Source organism: Gallinula chloropus (assembly GCF_964237585.1).
Source record: "Gallinula chloropus genome assembly, chromosome: Z".
NCBI classification, from domain to species: Eukaryota; Metazoa; Chordata; class Aves; order Gruiformes; family Rallidae; genus Gallinula; species Gallinula chloropus.
Window position 1 is genome coordinate 75,443,139 of NC_140089.1, and position 25,163 is coordinate 75,468,301.

General features: G+C 43.1%; 1 protein-coding gene across 4 annotated transcripts in view; it reads right to left on the reverse strand.

Annotated features, from left to right (window-relative positions):
* Positions 1–224: 224 nt before the first annotated feature.
* EGFLAM (EGF like, fibronectin type III and laminin G domains) overlaps positions 225–25,163 on the reverse strand; it is a gene marked incomplete at its 5' end in the record, with an annotated part of 78,164 nt that continues 53,225 nt past the window's right edge. For 2 of the 4 annotated variants that reach the window (XM_084278124.1, XM_084278123.1), the window contains 11 exons: positions 225–1,216; positions 1,764–1,867; positions 3,420–3,503; positions 5,360–5,503; positions 6,377–6,455; positions 8,628–8,651; positions 10,168–10,348; positions 12,842–12,958; positions 14,164–14,275; positions 21,036–21,279; positions 21,982–22,107. In XM_084278124.1, the coding sequence (XP_084134250.1) occupies positions 1,062–1,216; positions 1,764–1,867; positions 3,420–3,503; positions 5,360–5,503; positions 6,377–6,455; positions 8,628–8,651; positions 10,168–10,348; positions 12,842–12,958; positions 14,164–14,275; positions 21,036–21,279; positions 21,982–22,107 (1,370 nt within the window). In that variant the 3' untranslated portion in view covers positions 225–1,061. The remainder of the gene's footprint in view (positions 1,217–1,763; positions 1,868–3,419; positions 3,504–5,359; positions 5,504–6,376; positions 6,456–8,627; positions 8,652–10,167; positions 10,349–12,841; positions 12,959–14,163; positions 14,276–21,035; positions 21,280–21,981; positions 22,108–25,163) is intronic. The other 2 variants (XM_084278126.1, XM_084278125.1) reach the window with 1 other exon arrangement.

The window sequence follows — 25,163 nt, forward strand, 5'->3', positions numbered from 1 at the left end:
CTGCTTAAATTACAGTTTGGCAATCAAGGTTGCATAAGTATTGGTCCAGTGCCTAGAAAACATTTTATTTCAAGAGGACTATGACCCACCAAGGTCTCTTGCACATCCCTTCTCTCATTTTTCAGAAAAACAAAAAAAAAAGTGATTTATTATACCACAGTAGCAAGCACTTGCTCTTTTTCTTTTTTCCTGATCTTTTAATCTGTTTAAGCCAGGAAAGCTTCATAACGTACAATTTTAAAGTGTCATAATTTACACAGCATAAGGAGTCAGATTAAAAACTGGTCGTGACTCACAAATATCCCCAGAAGAACTGTATAATACAGACATTAAGTTTCCTGTATAATAGATTTAGACCTATTTTTAGGAAAATGTGCAAAGAGCTAATTGTATAGTACACCTAAATGTTAAAAGTTATACCAGGTAAGACAGTCTGCTGCTATAAAAAATATACAAGTATAAAATTACTTCTACAAAATTGGTTCATTGATTTTGTTGTTTGCAATAAAAAAAGTAGAACTTTAAGAACTTTCCTCAACAAACAACAATGATTTGAAACCAGTCACTGCAGCTGTTATTTACACAGGAAGAAACATAATTTAGCTAAATCAGAGAGTGGTAAGGAGAACTGCTTATTTCAGGACATACATCTGAATGCAGATGATGTGTTTGTTCAACAGCACAGTCATTGTACCACTGCAGGGTGGGATGGATGCAGGTGTTTGAAGACTGCTACAGAAGATAACCTAAGGGTCACAACACAGCCATTGAGCTACTCATCACACCACACATTTCTTTGCTGTTTGCACCAACGCACAACCTTTAGTGCTCACTAAACACTTAACAGGTAGAGGGGACAGTTCCTACATAAAACACTCAGTTTGGTCTGGTCAGGTAAGGAGAGGGAAAAAACGTTGGGTTTTGGGGGGGGGAAGAGGGGGGTGTTTCCCTTTGGCGTTGTCACCTTCCCAGATGGCAACCGTGGACTAGCCATAGAGGGCTCTCAATCAGCCACACACGCAAGCACACAACGGATCCTCAGCACCGGGATTCCTCTCTTGTCACTTGGTCCCACACGTGTTGATGTTCTTCCCATCGGCCGCGTCCTCCACCAGGGAGATGTGGTAGTCGGTTGAGAGCGTGAGGTGGGAGATGCAGCCCACCAGGCCCCGCAGGTACTGCCGGTTGGTGTGCAGGGCTATTTCCTTCATGCCACCTGGGGGAAAGGCACCAATGAGAAACTCTTCACTGACCAGGGGGTCTGCTCCTGCTTGGCAAACTGCACACCCACCAATGCCATGAGCCTTCCTACAGCACCTCAGAAGCAAATTTTAATTTCAGGTTACTCCGCGGGTTTTTTATATGCAGCTTTTAAGCACATGGAAGTACGGAGGGGATAAGCAGGAAATAATAAACTAGGAGGCTAATTATTTACTCCAGAAGTCATAGCATCGGTTAAGGCTGAATAAGCTTGTGCCCAGATTTCCACTAAGGTGTGGGGTTTGCAGCTGCCACTCACTGTTTCTCTCTGTACCTGCTGGGGGTACCACAGTGCAGCCCATGGTGCTGGTCCCTTCTCATACCAGCCTCCTGCCCATCCCACCCAGAGAGGCCATCCCACGAAAAGCGGGCTGTGAAGGACCAGAGGCTGCCATGTGAAGCCTTCACCTTGAGATGGACAGAGAAGGGATGCCCTGCCTTGTAGCTGGCCTTGCAAACACAAGACTGTGTCTGGGTCCTAAACGTAAATGGTGAGCACTCACCTACATAGAGATCACCATTGATGTTTAACTGCCTCATCTTCCCAGGGGATTTACCGGTCCTGGCACCATAATCATCCAAGGTTACTTTGCCAGACTGTCCATCCCTGCAATGAAAACCAAACTGCTCTCATGCACCCAGCCCACAACCAGGCAGGAGGAGCTGCATCATCATCTCCCCCTCACCAGGAGACCAGGGCAACTTGGTGCTCAGTAGGGTTCACAGTGAAGGCTTGCGACTAATGTTGGGGGGGCCCCACAGACAGCCGTGTGCTATGGCAATCCAGACCTTTCAGGTTGTCTTCTTTCCAGGGACTAAGATGTCAAAGAACTGCAAAGGGTGTGGGACACATTTGCAGAGGACAATAAAACAGGGAAGAAGTAAATCGCACACCTAGAGGATAGGGGAAGATCGACAGGTTCTGGTGTGGTATTAAGACCCAGATGCAATATAAAAAGTAAACAACAGAAGCTTCATCAGAAGGGAAGAAATAGGCAAGCTGAAGTAAAACATAACAACTCTTGTTTCTTACTAGAGCTTCTGGGCCAATTCCATGTCAGATGTGGTTGATAATTGCATTGCAAGAACAGCCATATGATGGGATTCCTGTTCAGTTTGGTTATGGATGTAGTGTACCTTATTACAAGAAAGACATTCAGGTTCTCTGGAGTGTGTCCAGAGAAAGGCAACCAGGCTGGTGAAGGGGCTGGAGAGCAAACCTTACAAGGAGTGCCTGAAGGAGCTGGGGATGTTCAGCTTGGAGAAGAGGAGGCTGAGAGGAGACCTTATCACCACCTACAATTACCTGAAAGGAGGCTGTGGAGAGGTGGGGGATGGTCTCTTCTTCCAAGTGACAAGATAGGACAAGGGGAAATGGACTAGAGCTGCACCAGGACAGGTTTAGATTAGACATCAGGAAAAAGTTCTTCACTGAAAGGGTTACTGGGCATTGGAACAGGCAGCCTAGGGAGGTGGTTGAGTCACCGACCCTGGTTGTATTTAAAAGATGGGTACATCAGGTGCTCAGGGATATGGTTTAGTAGAGGACAGGTATGGTTGAACTCAGTCTTGAAGGTCTTTTCCAAGCTAGTGATTCTGTGATTTTGTGATTCTGAGTTGTGCAAATCCCAGCCTGAAATTTGCATGGAACCAACATCTCATGAACAGAGAGATGTGTGCTTTCCCTGCTGGGCATGCTTGCATCCCATGAGGTAACGAGTTATAAATATGAGTTATATATACACTGCAAGATGTCTGCACCTCCTCCAAATAGAAGTAGGCATACAGTGTCTGTGCTCCAGTGCCTGTGCCAGCCCACAAAGTGCTCACTAGGGAATTTCAAAATGCAGACATTAAAGAAAAATACTCTTAACCCAAATGGTATGGGTTTAATAGAATGTCTGTCACAGCCCCAGAATAGCCCTGCGTGACTTTGGCAGCCTGCCTTGAGCTGTGCTGAGTTGGCACTGTCACCTCTAATACAATAATCTTTGTGTACATCATCCTGAAACAGCCAAGCTGCTAACAGTTCAACTCCTAAGCGAGTGAGAGTGTGGAATGCAGTGATTCACACCCAACCAGCATCCAGACACGCCAGCCAGCACCTTTAATGGCAGGGTGGCTCCAAAATGCCTCCCAGATGAAGCATGGCCACTTACCGAACAGCCTTGACTCTGTGCCACCGGCCATCACTGAAAGAGCCATTCACCACGATGGAAGCAACGCCGCTGCCCAAATTGTAGCTGCAATTTAAAAAAATGAATTAAAATGTTTACTGCCTCCCTTGCAAAGACTGACTGCCTGCCAAATCACTCAGGATTCCTTTCTTCGTCTCCCACCTGCTTAGCCCTGAGATCCCCTTACAGCTCAGTCTGGGAGGACTGGTGAGGTTGGTTCCTTGGAAGCCCACCAGCAGTGCATGTGTTTTGAAAGGTCAGGCTCATGGAGCAACACACAAAACTGCCTCCTTCACAGGTCAGAGTGGGTACCACTACCAACATCCCATGGGAGAAAGAAGGGGGCCTTCACATGGCAATTTCTCCCCAAAACAAGAGGTTATGAAGGTCAGTGACCTACAGACCTTTGGCCTAATGGAGAGAGGAGTGGGAGGTTGCAAACATGGTTAATAAATAAATTATAGATATGTAACATATCTACAAATCTTCTGAACTATAGGGAACTCTTGTGATGTCAGAAAGGATGAAGCATTATAAAAAAATGTAGAGGTAATAATGAACTTCCCTGCTTCAGCTGCAGCTCTGACTATTTCTTTGTATTTGCTGCTACTAGAATAACGCATCATACGTAACTTCATGTTTACATTTCAGACATCTTAATTTGTAGGTCCCAGAGATCTGGGCCAACCTTCACAAAGGTTGTAGCAGATGCTACAACACAGTGAGGTACTGGGTGCTCAGCTGTCTAAATAAGTAGAACGAATTAGCCTGAGCCAGCCACTGCTGTCCTTCAGCCTCTACCAAAGTAGAGAGATTAGAGCCAAAATTACCATCTCTTCAAAAAAGGCTGAACCTGGAAAGAAGTTCACAGCCTGTGTAAGGTACTTGAGCACAGCACATTAAACAGAACAGAGGGGCCACTTACTAGTATGTATCTTAGAAAGACTGGTTCTCACAAAGACATTTAAAAAATGCACCATTTCTGCAGTCAGTTCCTTGTGTACAGAACAAATAGGAAACTAAGAGTTTCTGCAAAGTCAACCACAAAAAAATCACATGGAAAAAGCTTAAAAGAAATTAATTTAAATGGAAATGTCTGTGTCTCCATGGAAGGAAACAACAATCATGTAAATCAGATAAAAGATATCTTTAAGTTAGCTTAAACAGTTAACAAAATCTGTCATTTAATTAACAGTGATCCATAATTGTGACGGTCATTTGTAGTTCACCATTTCGGTATTTGGCTTGCACAACCTAAAACACAGGGCTTTCAAAAAGCAGGAGTCCCAAAAAAGCACAACACAAAAAGTTGCATGGAGTCTGCTGAAGTGTCTGCAAGGGAGAAAACTTGACCTCAGCCCAACATTTCCCCACACTCCCCAATTTCAATTTTTTGACAGTACTATTACTGGTTTCATAAATAAGAGATTCTGTGGATGGTGGCAGTAATAAAGCCTGGAGACAGCTAGGTTTGCATCACAGCATTGGATTTTGGGGTTTTGAGAGGGTGGGAGTCCTGGTCCCCATGTGCACTCTGGGTGAAGAGTGAGCATGTGTGTCAGCAGAGTTTTCCCTTGACCCTTGCTCCCTCTGCAAACCCTACACCTGCCTCACTTAACTCAGATGGCAAGTACTTCAAAAGGAATGGGGGGGTGGGTTTTACTGACAGCTCTTGTACCCTCATAAGGTGACTTTTAGAATTTAAAAACTGGGAGGGAGCAAAAATGATACAAACCTTGCAGCACATTAGCTCTTCAACTCACACCCTTTCCTAGACAGTACTGGGACCTGACACTGAACAAAACCTTGAGGATGCAACTGTCTCGTGCTGTACCAAAGGACAAGCGTGCTGCACAAACTATGGCAACTCCTTCGAGCCCTGAGTGTCCTGTGTGCAACACAAGTAAGGGAGAGAAATTTACCTGAATATTAGTGCTCCTTCCTGAAGGCCTAGAGAAATGAAATCACTGTTAGGTCTCATGGGACTGTCTCCCCTCCACATCAAAAGGCCTTCCTTCATTGTTGTTTTAAACCTCATGAACACATTCGTTCTTGATCCTGACACCCTGTTTAATGTAGAAGAAGGAAATAATAGTAAAACACCAACCTGGGACAGTCTTCTTTCAAAAAAGACATGGAAGATGGTATAGAATTTCTTTTCCACTGGTCTTACAGGTTACTTACTGTCTGGCAACTCATCTACATGCTGGTGAGTTAGGGACTCCGGTTCACATCCTCATCTCCAGCATTTCACAATGGGGGAAACTGAACTTGACCCTCCAGAATCCCCAATACAAAAGCTACTCTGTTATTCTACACAAGTAAGAGAAAATCCTTTCTCTCCTCCAGCCTAGCACAAAATCCAGCCCAACCAGCAACATTTGAGAATGTCCAGTAGATTTGGTGCCCTCAGAAGTCAGTGGAAGAAACACAAGAAGAGCAAATCAGATAGTCCTAGGAGGTGAGAAGTCCTGAGCTGCAGGTGAGGACATCTCCAAGCCTCCTCAAGCCAGTGACTGAAGTACTAGTACTAGCAGATAGAGGAATTTGTTGTAACAACCCACGATTTGCTGGTATTTGGGCATCTTCTAAAGCACAGAGTAGCCAAAAAGAAGTTTGAAGATTTAAATTTAAGGCTAAAGAAGGAGATAAACCCCTTAGTCTCTTTGCAGATACCAGATCTGTATGTCTGTTTTTTACTCTCAGAAAGCATCTATCAGTCCTTCTCCATTGTCCATGCCATTTCTCTACATGCTGCAGCATGCTCAGATATTATAACAAATAGAGCCATAAGCATGTGCACAGAAAAAGTAGTTTCCTGAAACTTGGAAACATGGCAAATACAGCTTAAAACTTTAAATGTATAACATCCTCCCACATGAGGCTCCTAGCACTGTAGTTGGCAAACAGAGTATTTATGTTCAGAGGAGGCACATTACCTTTTCAGGATATCTGGATTATCATATGTGAGGTAACTGCGACCAATAAACTGTGGGATTTCAATTGCTTCTGTAATAGCTGAAAAGTAAACAAGAAAATGAAGATGAGTGCCAGCCTGCTGACATGGAAATGGAAATATTTTTTTTTTTAAAAAAAGGGAGACAGACAAGACAGTTCTATTGTCAGGTACCTGCTGAAGGCACAGAACTGAGGTGAGCTCCTTGCACTGATTTGCAAAACCACACTGCCAGATCACACCCTTATGTAGGCACAGTAGTTGAGGCAGTTTGCTGACAGCCCCTCTGCTTACTGCCTTCATGTCATGGGCCTAATGTATTGCTCCACCATAAATGTTAGCGTGGGAAAATAAGAAGTACTAGGAAAACATAGCAAATTTTATTTTTATCCCTGTTTCCACATTCCTTGATTCTCTCAGTGGTTCAAGCCACCCTCCTGCCAGAGCATTAGCCACCCTTTGTTCTTGGTCTAAGAAACTTCTTCCTAACTTCAAATGGAGCACCATATGCAGATTATGTCAGGGACCTCTCACCCCTGCAAAGCACGGGTAGGGGGGGCAGCACAGGCAACCTGTGAGCTCCCCAATTCCAGCTTTTGTGCATGTGACTTTGCACAGAGCCGCTCCTGCCCACTCAGGGCTCACCTCTAGTGGTGGTTAGGGGGTGCTATCTCTAGGGAGGCCATACGGGGTGCTCCTAATCACTTCAGGTCTATAGAAAAGCAACTGAGACTACATGAAAGACTGTATGACAGAGGCTGCAAAGACTTTTGGCACATGCATCCGACATGACGCAGTGCTGCCTTGGAGGGTGTTTTGTTCAGAGCTCACCCGTGTCCCACACACAGCACCTCCCAGTTCTCCAAGGACAGCCCCCGGCGCAGCTGTGGTGTACAGCTGCTGGGATAGCAGCATGCGTTGCAACCAGACTGGTGTACTGCTGCCCATGGAGAAGACCTTGGCAAAATAACTCAGCTGTGTGATATAAATCACTGAACATCCCTGATTCGCAGCCTTTGGTAGGTTATGTGCACTGCCCCAAACAGATTTTCTTTCAAGTGAACGTCATCCTACAGTTTGCTGTTGATGTCTCCGGACTGCTCCAATAATATAAGCTAGTTTTATAAATGCCTTAAAATAGTTGCTTTCATCCTGTTTTCTTCCTGAGAACTAATCCCTCCAACCCACAGCTAATCCCATCTATATAAATTTCAAGCTTCTCAGGGCATGGATGCTTGCTTTCTTCAAGCAATGCAGAGGCTGGCTGGGCCTTAAGAGCTCACTGTAACACAGATATGCAACAATTGGTGTAGTCTGGCAGCCAACAACAGCAATATGCAATTTAGCTCTAAGTGCCAAGACCGAGAATTTTAGATGGTGACGAATGCCTGTTTTCATCCGTACTGAAATCAGGAAAGCTGCCTAATGTGTCTAAAGAAACCACTGCAGGCGGTCCACAGCCTGCCAGCGTTGTTGGAAGATTGCAAAAGACTTGTTACACTCAGCCAGACATTCCTTGCCAGGTTTGACACTTCCTGCACTGGTCAGTGTGACCAGGGATGATGGGAGCAGAGCGTGAAAGGAGCACTTCTTCCCTCCAGTTGACATCTCACAGCGTCACTAGAGCCCAGCTGCTCTCTCCTTCAGCAGAGGAAGGTGCCTGTGCCACGCCGCAGCCCTGGCCCTTGCTCTTGTACTCTGATTTCCTCTAAGGAGATTGACAGGCAATTACCTCTGCTTGTATGCAACTCACTTGCTGCACTGGATTTGCCGCACCAAGTAAATTTTAGGAGTACCCTTGATGCATACAGGGCTTCTGTAAATGGAAGGGAACAGGGTCTCTAAGGAGATGTAGGACTAAACATGTTGTTCCCTCTCTGCTCATCGCAACTCAGCAGAGAGGCACCAAAGCTCCCAGGGCAAGGGGGAGCCAGCTCTGCACTGCAGGGCAGCCTGATGTGACACCTGACCAAGCACTCGGACAGCCGCAGGGCCCTGCTGCTCTGCAGATACAGGCACCAGCTCTACACCCACCGCTCTGAACTTAGCAGGTGCTCTGGATGCAGTTCAAAATAGCAACAGGACAAGGTTTGGGGAAGTACTGTGAAACCCTAGAAAACATTTTCTTATTGACAGAGGCTTGCCAGGCTCAATGGAAATCCAGCATCCAGCTCGCTAGAGCAGACACAGATGCACAATGACAGAGCATTTTTCACGGCGTTTGCAGTACTTACTGTTTAGGCAGTAACTTCCACACTCTGCAGTGAGTCAGCACAAAGCAAAACAAGAACATTGTCGTTTTATTTTTCTGTAGCATAAAATATAAGTAAAACCTCCCTTTGGCCAGTTTCTTGCCCATCTTTCTGGAAATGCATGCCCCCTCCTACAGATGTGCATAAGCAAATATAATCTCCTAAGAGGGGAGCACTCTTTTTTATTGTTTTGGCCCAAGAATTTGGATTTGCCTGCTCAAAACACACAAAGATGCAAACAGGTAGGATGAGCACCAAATCCCTCTGCTAGTCCTCATTTTCAGGTCCCAGTGACTCACCGTGGTTTAACCCAGGGATCAGATCTAGCCAGGGAAACTCAACAGTTCACTGTTCTACTCCATCTTACAATTAAACATAACAATACCTTTAACAGTCCCTGCAGCTTGGACAGAAGATATAAAACCCAGCAATGCCAGAAGAAACTCTATTGAATCCTTGGCTAATGATCCATTATGGTATGAATCAACACCTCATATACCACATAACAGCATCATTTGAGTTTTTTAAGTGGCATATATAATTTTGGAGTGAGGCACAGTCCTCAATCGCAGTTCTCCCTCCTCCCCACAGAGAAACCAGGATAAATGACGCTACTCCAGCTATTAGCTAGACCACAACAACGTAAGCAAAGGGGTTTCTTGCACTGTACTGTAATAAAATGTTTTTGTTCTAAGATACTGTCTTTTTGGAAGAAAAGGCCAATCTATTCATCATGATTTCACCAAAACCACCACTTTTAACTTTGAAGTTTGTGCCTGTGAGAAATGAAGGAATCGGTGAAGACAATACTGTCAGTCAGCTCTTCTGAACTGAGTTCGCAGTTACATTACAAAACCTTCCCTCAGGAATTTCTGAAGCCCAAACCTAACTAACAGAAAGGAAACATCTCCATCTAGTGGCATAACCTGAAGCACATCCTTTAAACATGTCCTGCCATCTGAACGCTTCCCTGAGTACTACAGCAGCTCTGAGGCAGGTAGAATAACGTGCATCTGAGCAGACTTTTTTCTCCTTGGTGGTCTCTATTGCCATACCAAGGCAGGTTTTGCGTAGATGGTGAAATTAACATCAGAGTGGTCAAAGGACTAGACCTTTCTGTACATGAGAACAGTGCTTGTTGTAAGTCCCAGGAGGGATAAAATTACAAAGGTTATCAATGCTCATGCTTCAGGACACAGCACAATCACTGTCTGGAGGACATTGGCAGGAATTCCCCCTTTGTAAAGCTCTGCATACTGGGGAGCTGTATGAAGTGTTCAGGGTTCGCTGCTGCCAGGTTGCTATCTATGGATCGTAGCTCTGCGCTGGAATAACAGTTACCATGTTCCTAAACAACAAACTGAATTCTTCCCTGGGTGCATGGAATTCGCACGGATGCAAAGGGAACTCTGGCCTCCAGGGTTTCTATTTGAAAGGATATATACAACAGCAGTTGTAGGTGCTAAATCTCCTTTGTTTTTGTGATTGACTCTGGATCTCTGGATGGAAATGCAGTCGTTACCTTTCTGGCAATGCTGCCCATCAAAGCCCAGAGGACAGTCACACTCGTAGCTGTCCTTCTTGGGAACACAGGTGCCCCCGTTTGCACAGGGTGAGCTCACGCAGGGGTGGGCAGCATTCGCTAGGTTGATCCCGAAAGTGAAATCCCGTTTGACATCAATCGTCCGGTCATTCAGGATAATCTGCGTAAAAGAAAAGAAAAGAAGAAAGGAAAACATTAAAATCTTCCGTGATGAAATCTTCCGAATTCCCAGTATTGTACTGGTAGTCAGAAGACTTCTCCAGAAGACTTCAGAGAAATGCAACCCTCAAAACTTGGCCAAAACCCTATTTCTGGTAATGTGTTTTCCAGTCACAGAGCTCCAAGTCATTCTGTTACTCTGGCCCACGTTGGTGCTTTGTGACACAGCCTCAGGCACCCCCTGCATGGGGTGAAGCTGTGTGGCATTTGCCAGTCTTGTGTCTGAGAACTGCCACAATGTTTTACAGCTGAGCCATGAGCTGGGACAGTAAAATTAGATGAGCAGTGCTGAGGAAAAGTGTTTCCGAAGTCAGGAAACCCCCCAGGAGATGAGTGTTGACAACAGAAATACTAAGCAGAACAGCTTATTTTTCACATTTTCTATTGCTTTCTAGTATCTCATTTTGCCTGAAAGAAGCTAGAGTTAAGATAGATGAAAAACATAATTAATGATTTCAGAAAACTGTTTGTATATAAACTGAAGAGAATTGTTAAATTTGGGGATTTTTCCAATGTGTCAGCAGCATATGTTCTCCATACAAACTGACATTTGTATAATCTCAGCTGATACCTTGGCAGAGATTACATGTACATTATGGTTTCTGATCTCAGCTACATCAAAACAAGAAGTCAGTTTTCACAAACAAATAAGATTTTAAGGTCAGAAGTGAGAATGGTAATAGTTACTCTGGCTCCTGTTTGACTCTGACAATGCACCTTAGGGGATCCTACTGGGAAGAAGGGCTTGTGTCAAGCATATGTATACTCCGTTTAAAACAGCACTAAACAACATCAGAAAAATCCCCAGTCCTGTTGGAATGATGCACCAGTGGAGACTCCAATAACTTTTCAACTTCTTTCTAACTTCTGGCTACGTTGTTTCAGAGGTTAATAAGCATCCAGTCTTACAAATGTGCATCTTATTTCTGGGATTAAACTTCCCTTCCATTTCCAGCTACTGTTTTTTATCATTCCTTTTTCTGCATCAGTTCAGAGCCAGGTACTCAAAGAAATCTCACCCTCATATAGGAACTAGCAGACCACAATAAAGTAGTTTTTATCTTATTGCTCAGATAACCTTATCTGAGTAAACTAAATAGATTTGAGACCTGAAGTCTTTCTATACATGGCATGTTTTCGAGTACTTGGTAATGTTTGTAGCTTTACTTCTACATTATTCTCAAAAATCCTACCATGTGCAAACACAGCAGTCTAAACACTCCCAGTGTCCAAAAGGCAGGCAATACTCTTCCTGGACATCCCATCCAGGCCTCCAAGGCGGCAAACCCACTTCCTTTACAGCACAGAAGGGCTCACTCATCCTTTCCCAATCGTTCCAAGTACCTCTGTGGTCTTGGGTGCAACTTCTCACCTTGTAAGTGTGACCTGTGTTAATTGTTCCCAGGCTCCCTATCTTGCATTTCAAAACGCACTGTATTCAGCCAAGCCCACCTTTCCCACGCTGTTCATGTGACTGATCTGTTCCCATCACTATTACACACTGCCCAAATTTTCTTGAACTTCAAGTTTTCTGCTAGACAGAAGTCAAAGACAGTGAAAAATGCTGGACTAAGCAATGAAACCATTTACACTGAAATACAGCTACTATTCTGCCCTTGGTCAATTAGTTATGAGACACACTATTAGTGGTTTTTAATTGTTAAGTAAATCTGATGCAATAATTCACTCATTTAAAACTGAGGATTCCAGGCAAACTTTTAAGCTTTATCTAAATTATTTTAAGTATGCCTGGGGAAAGCAAATGTGAGTTCAGTTTGAACTTTCTGATGATTTCTTATTAGGATTTATTATGAATGCACAGATTTATTCTCGAGCAGAGAACCATATCCAGGAGCAGTTGACCCTACTGGAACATCCCCCCTAACATCTGCCAACAATGAGAAAGATTTTTGTTCACGTACTCCATATAAAATCGTAACAGAGGAAGGCTGTGGGGCCCACAACTGCTGTGTGGTGAAAGAAAATGCTAGTTGGACTGGGATCCATTTGAATTTGGACCTTCTTTTTTGCTCATTACTGTATTGGTTATATCAGATATTTAGCTGCCTCAGCATACATACTTTGAAGTATTTGAGCATTTGTTCTGTTCATTTATTTATCTATGATGCCACAGGGCACTCAGAGGGCCCTAATCTTGACTTTGTGCACCATTCTGAACTCAATCCCATATACTTTCTGCTTATCTACTAGTACAGCATGGAAATTGATAAAGAGACTGGTAGTAATAATACCTAGTGGCTATTGAAATTAGAATTGGTTTTCACTGTGGAATAGTGAAAGCTCTTTGTGGTGGGCTCCTGAATAATCTTGGATTATTTTGAATATTGCTAGTGATAAGGGCAGGCATCCACCTGAAGTGTGCACTGGGTGGGATGGAAAGAAACACCTCCAGTGTGTTTCTCTGAGCACATACCTTCTGGATGCTCCCGCTGAAGGGTCTGACGATCCCAGAGTTCTTCTTCACAGCATCATAACTAGGGACTCCACCAATAAAGATTTCAGAGCTGCATTTAATCTGTGTGAAAGCCCCCTGCAAGAAACAGAAGAATAGCATTTTATTAGAGCATCTGGAACCACATTGGTATCTTCCAGTTAGCCTACATTAGAAGTTACATTAGAAGTTACATTAGAAGTTACAGCTTACTCTAATGCCTCTTCTGTTACTAACATGTCTTTGCACCAGTCACCCACTGCAGGACACTCTACTGACTGTGCTTTTCCCTAATCAGAAATAGATTAAAAACTTCAAAATCGGAATACTGAAGGAAGAAAGGAGGCTTGGTTCTTTGTGCTTTCTGACTGCACATCTAGCTCTATTTGCAGTGACTTAAGGCGCTGTGATGTAAATCTAGAACCAGAGTGAGGTTCACAAAGTTAAAATCAGAGCAGCGTCCATGCAACAGACTCATTTAATGCTACCAACATCTAAAAAGATAATTCACTTATGGGGCTAAATGAAAGAAACATTGAGTTTGCATTAGTTACCAGGATACCTGACAGGACTACCTGAGTGTCCAGGGGTGAACTAAAAGATGTTTTATCATCTAAGGACAGGATAAACGTGTAATGCCAGTTCTGCAGAAGCTCCTGTGATTTCTTTGTTGGCAGCGCCCAGCCAACCTACTTCTGTGGCTGCACTGCAGCACTTAGACACAAGAAAATGGAAGTCGTCATCTTGACCCATCTATCTAAATAAGTCTCAAATGCTCCATCTGAATGTTTCCCACTCCATCTAGGAGACAATTGTAACTTCAATTTGTTTATATTTTTCAAGAAAAAAAAAAAATCTGAACTTTTAGTTTCCCAGTTTGCAGAAAAAGCTGCAGATTCTTCTACTAACAGGGTCTGGAATCTGGCTTTCTGGCAACACCTTCCACTAGGAAAGAATAAAAGACATTTTCTAAGCAGTTCTAGCATCAGGTTCTTGGGATAAAAAAGTACTTCTGTGTAAGCACTGGACTGCTTAGAGTGAATACCCTGCTCAGTATAAGCAAAAGTTCCCCTACAAAGTTAAATCACTATAACCTCTTGGTGGCAGAAGAATAAAATACAAGTCATCAACTGCTTGAGTATTCCAGTCCTTACGCTTTCCTGAAAATGTCTTTTGCAAGAAGTCAAATAAGCAATTCTCTTTTGGCATCAATTTCCAGAAAAATATTCAGAGAGTGGTAAAAACAGGACTTGTGCACATAATTTTCAGTATCACCCTTCTCCTTCATGAAAAGCCATGCTCACCTCTGCCATCCCTTCCACTGGCTTTTGTTTGTCCACCTGTAGGATGCCGTTCTTTGCCGTGCGAGACACTCGCAACTCGTGCCACTGGCCCAGACTGACAGGTTCTTCACTCCTGTTTTAAAGAGAAGAAAACTTTCAAGTATTTTAAGCTTCTGCCTTTCTGATACTTTCAAGACTGTGGGGGTGTTAAAAAGTCAAGCCTTCTGGGATGATTTTCTAAATAAAAACCGAAACCAAATCACCGCTTCTTTCATTGTAAGGAAGTAACACAATTCCTGAGCCCAGTTAGCAAAGGAAAATAATACCATGTTCCTACAGCAAATAACAAGCATTCTACTTTTACTTATAAACAGTTGTATAATCACGCACTTCATCTACCCCTGAGCTGATTTTTTTCCTCAGTCATTTATAATACATAAAGACAAATTTTTCCCTCAACTGTACATCCTCATTTCACAGTGACATAAGCCTGAAGATAAAGCTTCCCACTTAATGGTTAGCCTAGTCTCACATTCTTCACCCTATTTTAAAACAGAACTACTTTGTCTTAGCTCACTAGCTCTATTAGCCTGTTGCAGTGATATACATGCACACATACGCACAGCCTGGCTGCTGTACATTAAGGGGAAGTACCTAAAATACAATTCTAATGATGTGATGAGATCCTGGCTAAGAACAATAATCCACAGTTGTGCAAAGTATTCACCAGTCTCAGAGGAAGCATTGTAAAATTGTTCTTTCAATGTTATTACAATTAGTTCAGCAGTAATACGAATAGCATCCTGCATAATAGGCAAAACCATATCCCCCCAGAACTTTGTAGTATCTTCCTTTCAAATGTCATTTTACTGCACCAGTTAAAGCATTTTATGTATAACAGTTATCTTGCAGGATTTTTTCAGGAGCAATGATATCTTGTGTTTGATTCACTGGTCAAGTGAAAAAATCAGAAACTGTGTTATCTCGGGCACCTGAAGATTTTCTAGTTTTTAATGAAAACATATAAAATTGTTTTGGGTGAAATAATGTTATGTGGGTTTAGGTTACTTACATTTGAAAATGAAAAAAAGAAAATGAAAGAACTGAAAAAAATGTGATTTGAATAATAGTGATTCAAATGCTGATAAAAAAAAAAAGGTATATAATTCTGAAAATGTAACAATAAAAATTTTTCTTTGCCCCCCCCTCCCCCCGAATATGAGCTCTAATCTTTTGGTTGTACCTATTTTGCTCCTCCACATTTTCTCAAAGCCTGTTTTCAACTATTTGGACAATGTTGGGAATATTACTTGGACACTTTGTTCAGAAAACCTCAGAAAGAATTGTCATTGTGAATGCCATTCACTTGTCCTTCTTTTAACTATCTTAGGTAAATCAACAGGTAACAGAATTTAATCACCTTGCAGAAGTCAATATATACATATAAAGGAACCAGATTCGTTTGGCTACCCAAGAAATAGCAATTTTATCTCCTCTACTGATGAGGTCATAATCATGCTAACCCTCCTGCTCTGCTAGATCTAATTACAATTAGAGATGATTAAACCTTACAGAGACATCACTTTAGAGTTGCAAGCTGTTTCTTGGATTTACACTCTTTGAAACCAGCACGAGCTTTGGTAATGCCTCTTCATGTGCTTAAAAATTACTTTTTCCCTGTGTAAACCAAATGTTAAAAATCATAGCAATCTTGATCCTACAAATGCCCAGCCAAAGGAAATCCCAGGGGATAACAAATTCTCCTCTGAGACATCTTGGTAAATAGCTCAGGTTCTGCATCCATCTGTGCACTCAGCATCCCTGCTTCCTCTGGACTCCCCTGTGCACACTATGCTGCTTCCATTCCAGGTCACTTCAGGAAAAAACTAAGCTTCACTAACATAAACTTTTGTACAAATGAGCTTGCCTCACCCTTAATTATAAAGACATGATAATTGTGTTCTCATTGTGTTACAATACTTGACAGCCTGGTCCTATGGAAGACATACTCAGGATGATTAGGAGAAAGAGTACATGTGAAGTGGTATGATAAAAATCAAGGCAGACTTTTAAGTGGGTATTTGCTAAGCAGTCATGAAAAAGAGGGAGTCTATCATATTTAATCAATGACAGAGCTGATAACAGGGTGTGAGTTGTGTATGTTATTTACAAAAAGGAGCTAACAGGGTACCGTGACAATTTTCAACAAAGCCTGCCAGTCTCAAGGGTCTCCCCCATCACTCAGCTGTCTCACTACATGTCTCTTCCCTAATGCACATGACCCAGGTGCTAACTGGTGTCTTGCTGGCTCTTCTGTTTTCCAACTGAAAGGGTCAGTCTCAACTCCCAGGCATGTGCTTGTGGGTCTTGCCGCATTTTACAAGCCTACATCTCAGTTAAACTTTAATCCAAGGTGTTTTGAAGTGCTACAAAATTCTTGGGGAAGAAAGGAAAAAAAGCCATCAACTTTTATGGTTGCCCGTAATAGGAATTAGATAGCTGTAATCAGAAAAAGATTGAAGGCTGTTCTAAGAAGGGCCATTTTGGGTTGGAGCAAAGGTCTCTGACATTAGCTATTTCTGCCGCTTTTCCACAAGAGAAAAAGAACAGGGCAAGTATGGAGTAATTCTTCTCTTGATATATCCTCCCAGCTTCTGGCAACTTGTCATTTAGCAATTTCCTGAGTCAGAGGCTGCATCCGTACAATTGTGTTTGATCTCCCTCAATGGAGCTTTCTTCAAATTTTTCTGATTTTTTTTTAACCTATTTATAGTTCTGGCATCTGTAACATGCCATGACAATTAGTTTCCACAACTTATTTTTGTGCTGTATGAAAAAAACCCACCCAAAACCCCAGCAAAACCAAAAAACTTATTTTCTTTGTTTGCTATTTTTTGGTTTGCATTTTCACTGGACTCCTTCTAATTCTTCCATATTGAAAAAATACAGAATAATAATTCTTTATTTATCTCCGTGTCATTCACAATTAAAAAATCTCTATCATATTTCCACTATGGTCTTTCTTTTTCAGGTTGGAAGGTTCTGCTGTATTTATAGAAGCTGTTTCTATTCCTCCCCTGGAAATCAACACTACTTTTTAAATTTTGCTAATTTCTTCTGAAAGTAGAATGGCAGCAAGTTCTCAAGACAGGTTGTTTTCTGGATTTTTTGCAGAGGCATTGTTCCTTATTCCATTCCTAATAATTCTCTGCACTGTACTTATTTTTCTGTATTTGTCTGTTGTAGTTTTACATGGCTGGGTTCTGGCAGAGGAGGGTGCTGCAGGGGAGCTTCTGTAAGAAGCAGCCAGAAGCTCTCTGCAGGCCCCACAGAGCAAACACCAGCCGGCTCAAGGCTGGAGTCATTGCTGACCAAGCCCGAGTCCATCAGAGACAGTCACAGCACCTCTAGGAGTCACATTTAGGAGAAAAAACCCATAAGTAGCTGCGTTTTGCCCCCTGAGAAGGGAATGAGAAGATGTAAGAAACTGTGCAGACACAAAAGCCAGGGAAGGGGGAAGAGGCGCCCCAGGTGCTGGAGAGAAAAGTTCCCCTGCAGCCCCTGGAGAAACCCATGGTGGAGAGGGTGTCCTCCCACAGCCCATGGAAAAGGCCAAGACCCCACCTGCAGCCCGTGGAGAGGCCCCACACTGGAGCAGGGGGAGACATGCAGAAGATACTGTGATCTGTGTTGGAATAAGCCCCTGCCAGCACTTGCAGCACATGGAGAGAGACGGAGACACAGAGATGAGCAAGAGAGACCCATGCAGGGCAGGTTTGCTGTGGGTGTTTGTGATTCTGTGGAGGACCAGGCTGGAGCAGTCTGGGCCTGAGAGACTGAGAGACATGATTATTACTAAACAGTAAGGAAGAAGAGAGAATCAGCTTTTCAAAGGGAAAAAATTTTGTCCCTTTAAAGAGAGGTGTGACCTGCAAGTACTCTGTCTCACTAAGAAAACAAAAGAAAAGCCCAGGGCATCCAGTTACCCAGAGCAAACCTTGCAGGTAGGAGAGAAAACTTTCAGTCGTAACAGTGGTTATGCACAGCTCAAATCAGCAGATCATTACTTTCATGCTTCTAGTTTTGATGTTAGAGTGCAAAAAGAAAAAAAATAAAGATGCCCTGGTATTGTAGTTTTGCGTGGGTATGTTCTGGTGGAGAAGGGGGACACTCTGTGATTTATGACTGCACCCCATAGCAGTGACCCACGCTGGGGAAGCTGAGGAAGAGCTGAAGCCCCAAGGGAAAGGACTCACATTGGAGAAGTTCACGGAGGACTATCTCCCCTGTGGGACCCCACGCTGCAGCAGGGGAAGGGTGTGAAGAATGTCCCCCCTCCCCAGCTAAGAAGGAAAACATATCATGAGGAACTGACGAAAGCCCCCATTTCCCAGTCCCTGCCCCTCCCAATGCCACAATGGGGGGGAAGAAGGGAGGGAAATCATGACCAAAGTGAAGTCTGCTAAGAAGGGAAGGGTTAGGGGAGGTGCTTTAAGATCTGGTCACACTTCTCATTACCTGACTCTGCTGTCACTGGGTGTGCAGTGCAGTGTCATCAATTAGGGAGTTTTCTTTCCTTTACTCCGTGTTGAGTCTGTTTTGCCCATGACAATGATAGTGCAATGATCTCTCCCTGTCCTTATCTTGACTCCTAAGCCTCTCAATATATATTTTCTCCCCTGTCCAGCTGAAAAGTGGAGTGATAGAGCACCCTTGGTGGGCATCTGGCCTCCAGACAGGGTCAAACCACCACATTGTCTCTAACCAGTTAGCTTATGCAGTCACAGAGCTAGCCATGATGACTCCAGGATCTTTGTCTCACAGCACTAACTGTATGGCCACAGCTGTGTGCTGTTGAGAGTTGTTCATTAATTTGCATTTGCCCCCTTAAAATATTATCTCTCACTTCATCATCTGAATGTGTTTGTTTGCTCTCATTCAGGGGAAAACCAGTACATTTCTCCTTATCGGAGTATAGCCAAAATTCTTGGTGTCCATCCACAGGGAACATATGGTATGCAAGACTTGCAGGCAGTGTACACATTTTGCATAAGCTTTTTACATTTCTAAATATTAGGTTAGCCTGGCCAAACTGGCAGCCTCTTGGACCACATCCAAGGTACTGACTGCTTCTGTTGGGCCTGTTGCCTTTTCAGAAGAACCCAGGGAACAGCTGTCCGGGGGACTGGGCGCTCAGTTATGTGCAGAGAGAGCAAGCAACCCTTTTTGAAGGACTTCATTGCTACTATCCTAGATATTAATTTTAGGATGAGGTGAATCATTCTTGGGGTCTGTCTTTGTTTGGGACCCTGCATAACTCATTTAAAATGTATTTTTATCTTTTACACTGCTTAAGTTATGTAAATTGGATGTTAGCATCAGTCTCCCATCCCTCCCCCCTCAAAAAACCCCCACAAACCAACAAAAAACAACCCAGCACTAAAAAGGAAGAGGGGACCTGGAGCAGTTTCTTCTTGCGACACCTCCAGCCCCATACTTACCACCTGAAACTGGAGACCAGGGTGGAGGAGGCTCACAAAAGTGCCAATATTGTACAATTTTTTGACTAGAAATTGTATGCATAAAATATGTATAGATACCCTAATTAGCTGTGTTATACCATCATGGAAGCAAGAAGGGAATTTCTCTAATCACACAACCACAGAATGTCAGGGGTTGGAACAGACCTTGAAAGATCATGTAGTCCAATCTCCCTGCCAGAGCAAGATCACCTAGACTAGGTCACACAGGAATACATTCAGGAGGGGTTTGAATGTCTCCAGAGAAGGAGACTTTACAACCTCTCTGGACAGCCTGTCCCAGTGCTTTGTCACCCTCACAGTGAAAAAGTTTTTGCTTACGTTCACATGGAACCTCCTATACTTCAGCTTGCATCCATTGCCCTTTTTCCTGTTGTTAGGCATCACTGAGAAGAGCCTGGCTCCATCCTCCTCACCCTTTACATACTTACAGATGTTAATGAGGTCACCCCTCAGTGTCCTCTTATACAAGCTAAAGAGACCCAGCTCCGTCAGCCTGTCCTCATAACAAAGATGTTCCTCTCCCTAAATAATCTTTGTGGCCTTGCGCTGGACTCTTTCAAGTAGGTCCCTGTCCTCCTTAAACTGAGGGGCCCAGAACTGGATAAAATATTCCAGGTGCAGTCTCACCAGAGCAGAGTAGAGGGGGAGGAGAGCCTCTCTCAACCTAATAATTCCACCCCTTCTAATGCAAACCAGGATGCTGCTGGCCTTCTTGGCCATGAGGGCACATTGCTTTCCACCAGGACCCCCAAATCCCTTACTTCTGTGGTGCTCTCCATCAGACCTGTCCCCAGTCTATTCTGGTATCGGGTTGCTCCTCCCCAGATGCAAGACCCTAAAGTTGCCTTTGTTATATTTCATTGAACTTCTACCTATCCAACCCTCCAGCCTGTCCTAAGTCTTGCTGAATGGCAACACAGCCTTCTGGTGTGTCAGCCACCTGTCTCAGTTTTGTGTCATCAGCAAATTTCCTGATGGTGCACTCAGTTCCCTTGTCCAGGTCATTGATGAGTATGTTGAATAGTACTGGTCCCAGTGCTGACCCCCGAGGGAGTTCACTAGATACAGGCCTCCAGCTAAACTCTGTGTCATTGACCACAACTCTGACTTCTTTCCTTCAACCAGATCACAATACCATGCAGAATACCATAGAGGAACAAAAGTAACATCTGCAGTAAGATGGTGCCATGGCACAGTAACAAGGATAACAAACTTATGTAGGAGGAATATCATGTCCTTTTGAATACAGTTCTAGTGTTTCTGTGTTCTATAGGCTATTACTCTTTCCACTCCTTTCCTCAGTCATCACTGTGGCACTGTTGGAACACAAATACAAGCAATGCTGTTTACCTGATGACAGCCGTTCCTGAGCCACAGTCGAACCTGAACTCCACGTAACCAGCCACCATGATAATGGAGAGGAAGTCCTTGCTGTCTGTGTCGTAGCTGTACAAAAGGACGCCAGTCTCTAAATCTGGACGAAATGTCATTTCAAACTCCATGAAGGAAAGGTAATTCTGCGGTTCCAATGGCCAGGGTGTGCTAGCAAATGACTTTAAGGACTCGTTGAACTGAGGTATGGCCAAGGTGAGTGCTGGAAATCCAGAATACACAAGCAGGTCACTTGAGGCTCAAAGGTAAGGGTTTGACTCCTAACAAACTGTGTCTGTTCCTTTTCTTAGGTACTTAAAGCTAACATTAAGAGAAACAACCTAAAAATTTTGTCTTCCAAATTAAAAAAAATTTCTCCTAGCCAGCACTGCTTCCCTCCTTAATCCCTTCCTTTTCCAGGGATGCATTTCTATTATAAAATTTTGTGCTCATTTTCTTTAATAATACAGCATGGTGTTTTTCAAAGTAGCAAGCATGCACACAATGGATGATGGCATGAAAATTTCTGCAGCACAGAAAATAATGTTGTATGTATTCAACTATTTGTTTGTATCTCTGTGACTTCGGCAGGAAATTCATGTTGGTTTTTAGGAGGAAAGAGGGGATTTTTTTAGAGGTGAAGTGCACCTGTGAAGTGGTACATTAACTTCCGAAAAGTAAGTTTAAGGTACTTAATTATAGTTAGATTAAATAACCAAAGCGGTTTGAGAATCACTGATTGTGTAGGAGCTGGATGTAGCCCCAAAGGAGAGGGTTTCACTATGTGATTTTAAAAAGAGAAAAAAACAAATACTATTTTCTGTCAGTGTAAAAATGTGAGACCTCCTTGGATGTTACTATGTGGAAAACACACTGAACAGTAGATAACACAGACAAAAGATACAAGCATCCAGCATCCTCTCACCTTCTTCACAATGATGGCCTCTAAATCCAAGGGGGCAAAGGCAAATGTATGAATCTGCTTTGTTTGCAGTACAGGTACCACTGTTGATGCAGGATGCCTCGTCACAGATGCCACTGCTGCACTCACCTAAACACAAAGCCACAACATTGACCTATCAGAGAAGTTTGTCAAACATTTATTTGGCTGTTGACCACTGCTACTAGAAATACAATGTCCTCTCCTGCCTAGATTCTTTCCCATTTGGCCAAATGGTGTATGATTTAGACAAGGTAACTTGATTTTTAGAAACTTTTTTCTTTTATTTTTAGTCCCAGAACAACAAGAAACACTAAAATTAGCAAAATTAACTCTTACTAACAAGCCATGACAGTTGTAGCTTTCAATCACTTCATGGATTACTGTACTTTTCCTCGTTTCTACCTTTATTTTCTTGTAAGGTAGAAATCTCTCTAGATTGTTTACAAGCACTGTGACTTGTTTAATTTCAATTACCTTAAGTGCTTCTTTGTTCATCGTAAATTCATGCCATGCTAAGCATAGAAGATGTTAATCATCATCAACTAATCTTATTAACAACAATGAGGTTGTCCGGGCTCTTGTCTGCACTAAAAGGGATCCGTATCATCAGCATATGGGCGTTTTAAGAAGCGTGTCTACTATGCTGGCACATCAACTAGAATAACAAGGAGATGATTTCTTCTTCCTGGAATTAAGTTGAAATTGTTGCAAAACAATTTACTTTTTTACCTCTTGCTCATCTAATGGAGTTCTTGTTCACTTTCTCCTTTAGTTTCTGATTAAACAATTTTCCCCTCGTTGATAGCAACAGACTGACCTTACACATTAAGACAGTCCAAATAAGACTTCTGTGGTGCACAAATGTAAGCATGTCATTTGGAGAGGCACGGTGTTTATGACAAACCAAGAACTGCACATTTATTTTGAGGCCCACTGAAATACCACCTCTGAGATGACACAGGTGTTTGTGGCAGAGCTGACAATAAACACTGGAGAACAGTTTTGTTATCTGAGATGACTGTGAGAATCTTGCAAAACTACTGTGAGAAGGGATATGCCCTCTTTGTTTTGATTAAACACAGCACTCTAATGTAAACCATAAAGACAGTTTCCAGACCAGGCACTGGCACTAGTACAGCGCCAGCTTTACAGTTTGATTTCCCATGCCATACCATACCAGCAAGCAAAGCACAAAGAAGTGTGCAGATGTAAATCCTGATCAATCAGCTGTCCACAGTGGAAAATAACCTCCTGTCACCAATTCAGGACAGAGGCAGTAATAACTCTTGGGTCCTCTGGTACAACTGTCAGACCAGACTTCTACAGAACATCTATGTATATCCTAACAGGCCCATTTTTCAGTGTAGCCAATATAGCAGTTGTAATGCAGGGCTAAACCAAGGAGCATGGGCAAAATATACAGGTTCCCTGGAAGGGAACAAATTCTCCTTCCACATGGAATGGGACAATTACACCTTCAAATGGCTGCCCCACACCCAGCTGTGGCAGCGGATGTGCTTGCAGTGCTCACTGATCTGTCTTTTCCCCATCTGGTCTGCATTGTGATGGCTACAGTAAGTTGGAGCAGGATGGGCATCTAGTCTCTCAGATCATCCACATACTCAATTATCAAGACAGTGACAGAAATGAATATCACTCACTCTGCTTTACCAACCAGGAAACAGAGCCAAGAAAAGGGTAAACAAGGACCCTGATGTATCATGTTTGAGACACAAACAGAAAATGGTGTCAACACTCATCTTTATTGCATCTGCTGCACTGTCAATGCTGGCAGTTTCAGCAGATACAGATCAAAAGCACACAAAGTCTTTGAGAAACAGAAGATGACAAGGGAGATAATAATGGGACAAAACACAGGTTCACTGGTTCAAGGGACAGCTTGAACTGGAGCAGTCTTGGTATTGCTCTCACAATGTCTCAGTGACTTTTCACAGCCTTTAGACCACCACAGGTGACTACACCACACCACAGGTCCCATGGATGCAGTGGCAGAAGAGGCAGGAAGGAAGGTGCAATAAGAGTACAGGGTCTGGCTGTGCCTGCTCGGAACCACAGGCTGCCTCCCCAGACAGCCCCATAGCTCACTTCTGCTGCAGCCAGTAGAGGTGGTGCAGGAACAGGGTGGACCCCTCCCCTCGCCACATTCAGTTCTGCAGCTCATGTACCACAGCATCCCTCACTGTGCCACTAAGAAAGAAACAAAAGACTGGCCAGCATAAACCATCCCTAAACCCTAGCAGAGTTCCCTTGCAATTTATTTATTTTAAGCTTAATTTATGGGACACACCGCTTGCTAGTCCCTCCTAGTACAGTTATATACGTGTGTGCAGTCACGTAAGGACAGTAAGGCTCTATCACTCAGTTTTGAGTCACACATGGAAGATCCCAGCATTTGTTCTCACTGATGTCAATCGCTAATGCAGTGGTATGTGGAGCATTCATGGGTGGGAATCAAACTAGCTGCAACCCAAAAGGCAATAGAGATTAGGGTTCAGAGAACTTCAGCAGGGCTTTCATCTATCTATCTAAATTCCATAGATTCTCACTCTATCGTGAAATTAGTCTTTGCTTTCAAAGTCTCATTCTTTTCAGTGTCTGTTTCTTGAGCCACTCTGTTCTCCCCCTATATTGCAGAGAATTTTGGTCATGGTATCTAGAGAAAACAGAGCAATTGTTAGGAAGTTTCTCATTAACCACTTCCTTCTTGGGATGCCAAACGCACAGCTATACAAGAGAAGAAAGATGACTTTGTGGCTGAAGCATGGCACAGAGAGTTCAGTGATACGGGACCTATTTCCTGTCTTTACCACTTGCTTTCTGACTTGGGTTTACCTTTACTCTTAAACTGTTTAGACTGTGAGGTTTTTAAAGTGAGGATTTTGTATCCCTGCCTCTGTTCTCAAGTGCCCATTATGACATAATAGAGATGAGTAAAACAGGACTAGTTAAGTAACTTCCCTACTTCACCTTTTAATCTGTGAAAGGGAGATAGTGTTGTAATACCACTTCATAAAGCTGTTGAAAGAATTGATTACATGGTATTTTTAAAGCATACTGTGACTCTGGAAGTGAAAACAATAGGCGGTGACAGGAAAGCCTATTTTCCTCATCACTAATGTGGTTTAATGAGGAAAAGCCCTCTG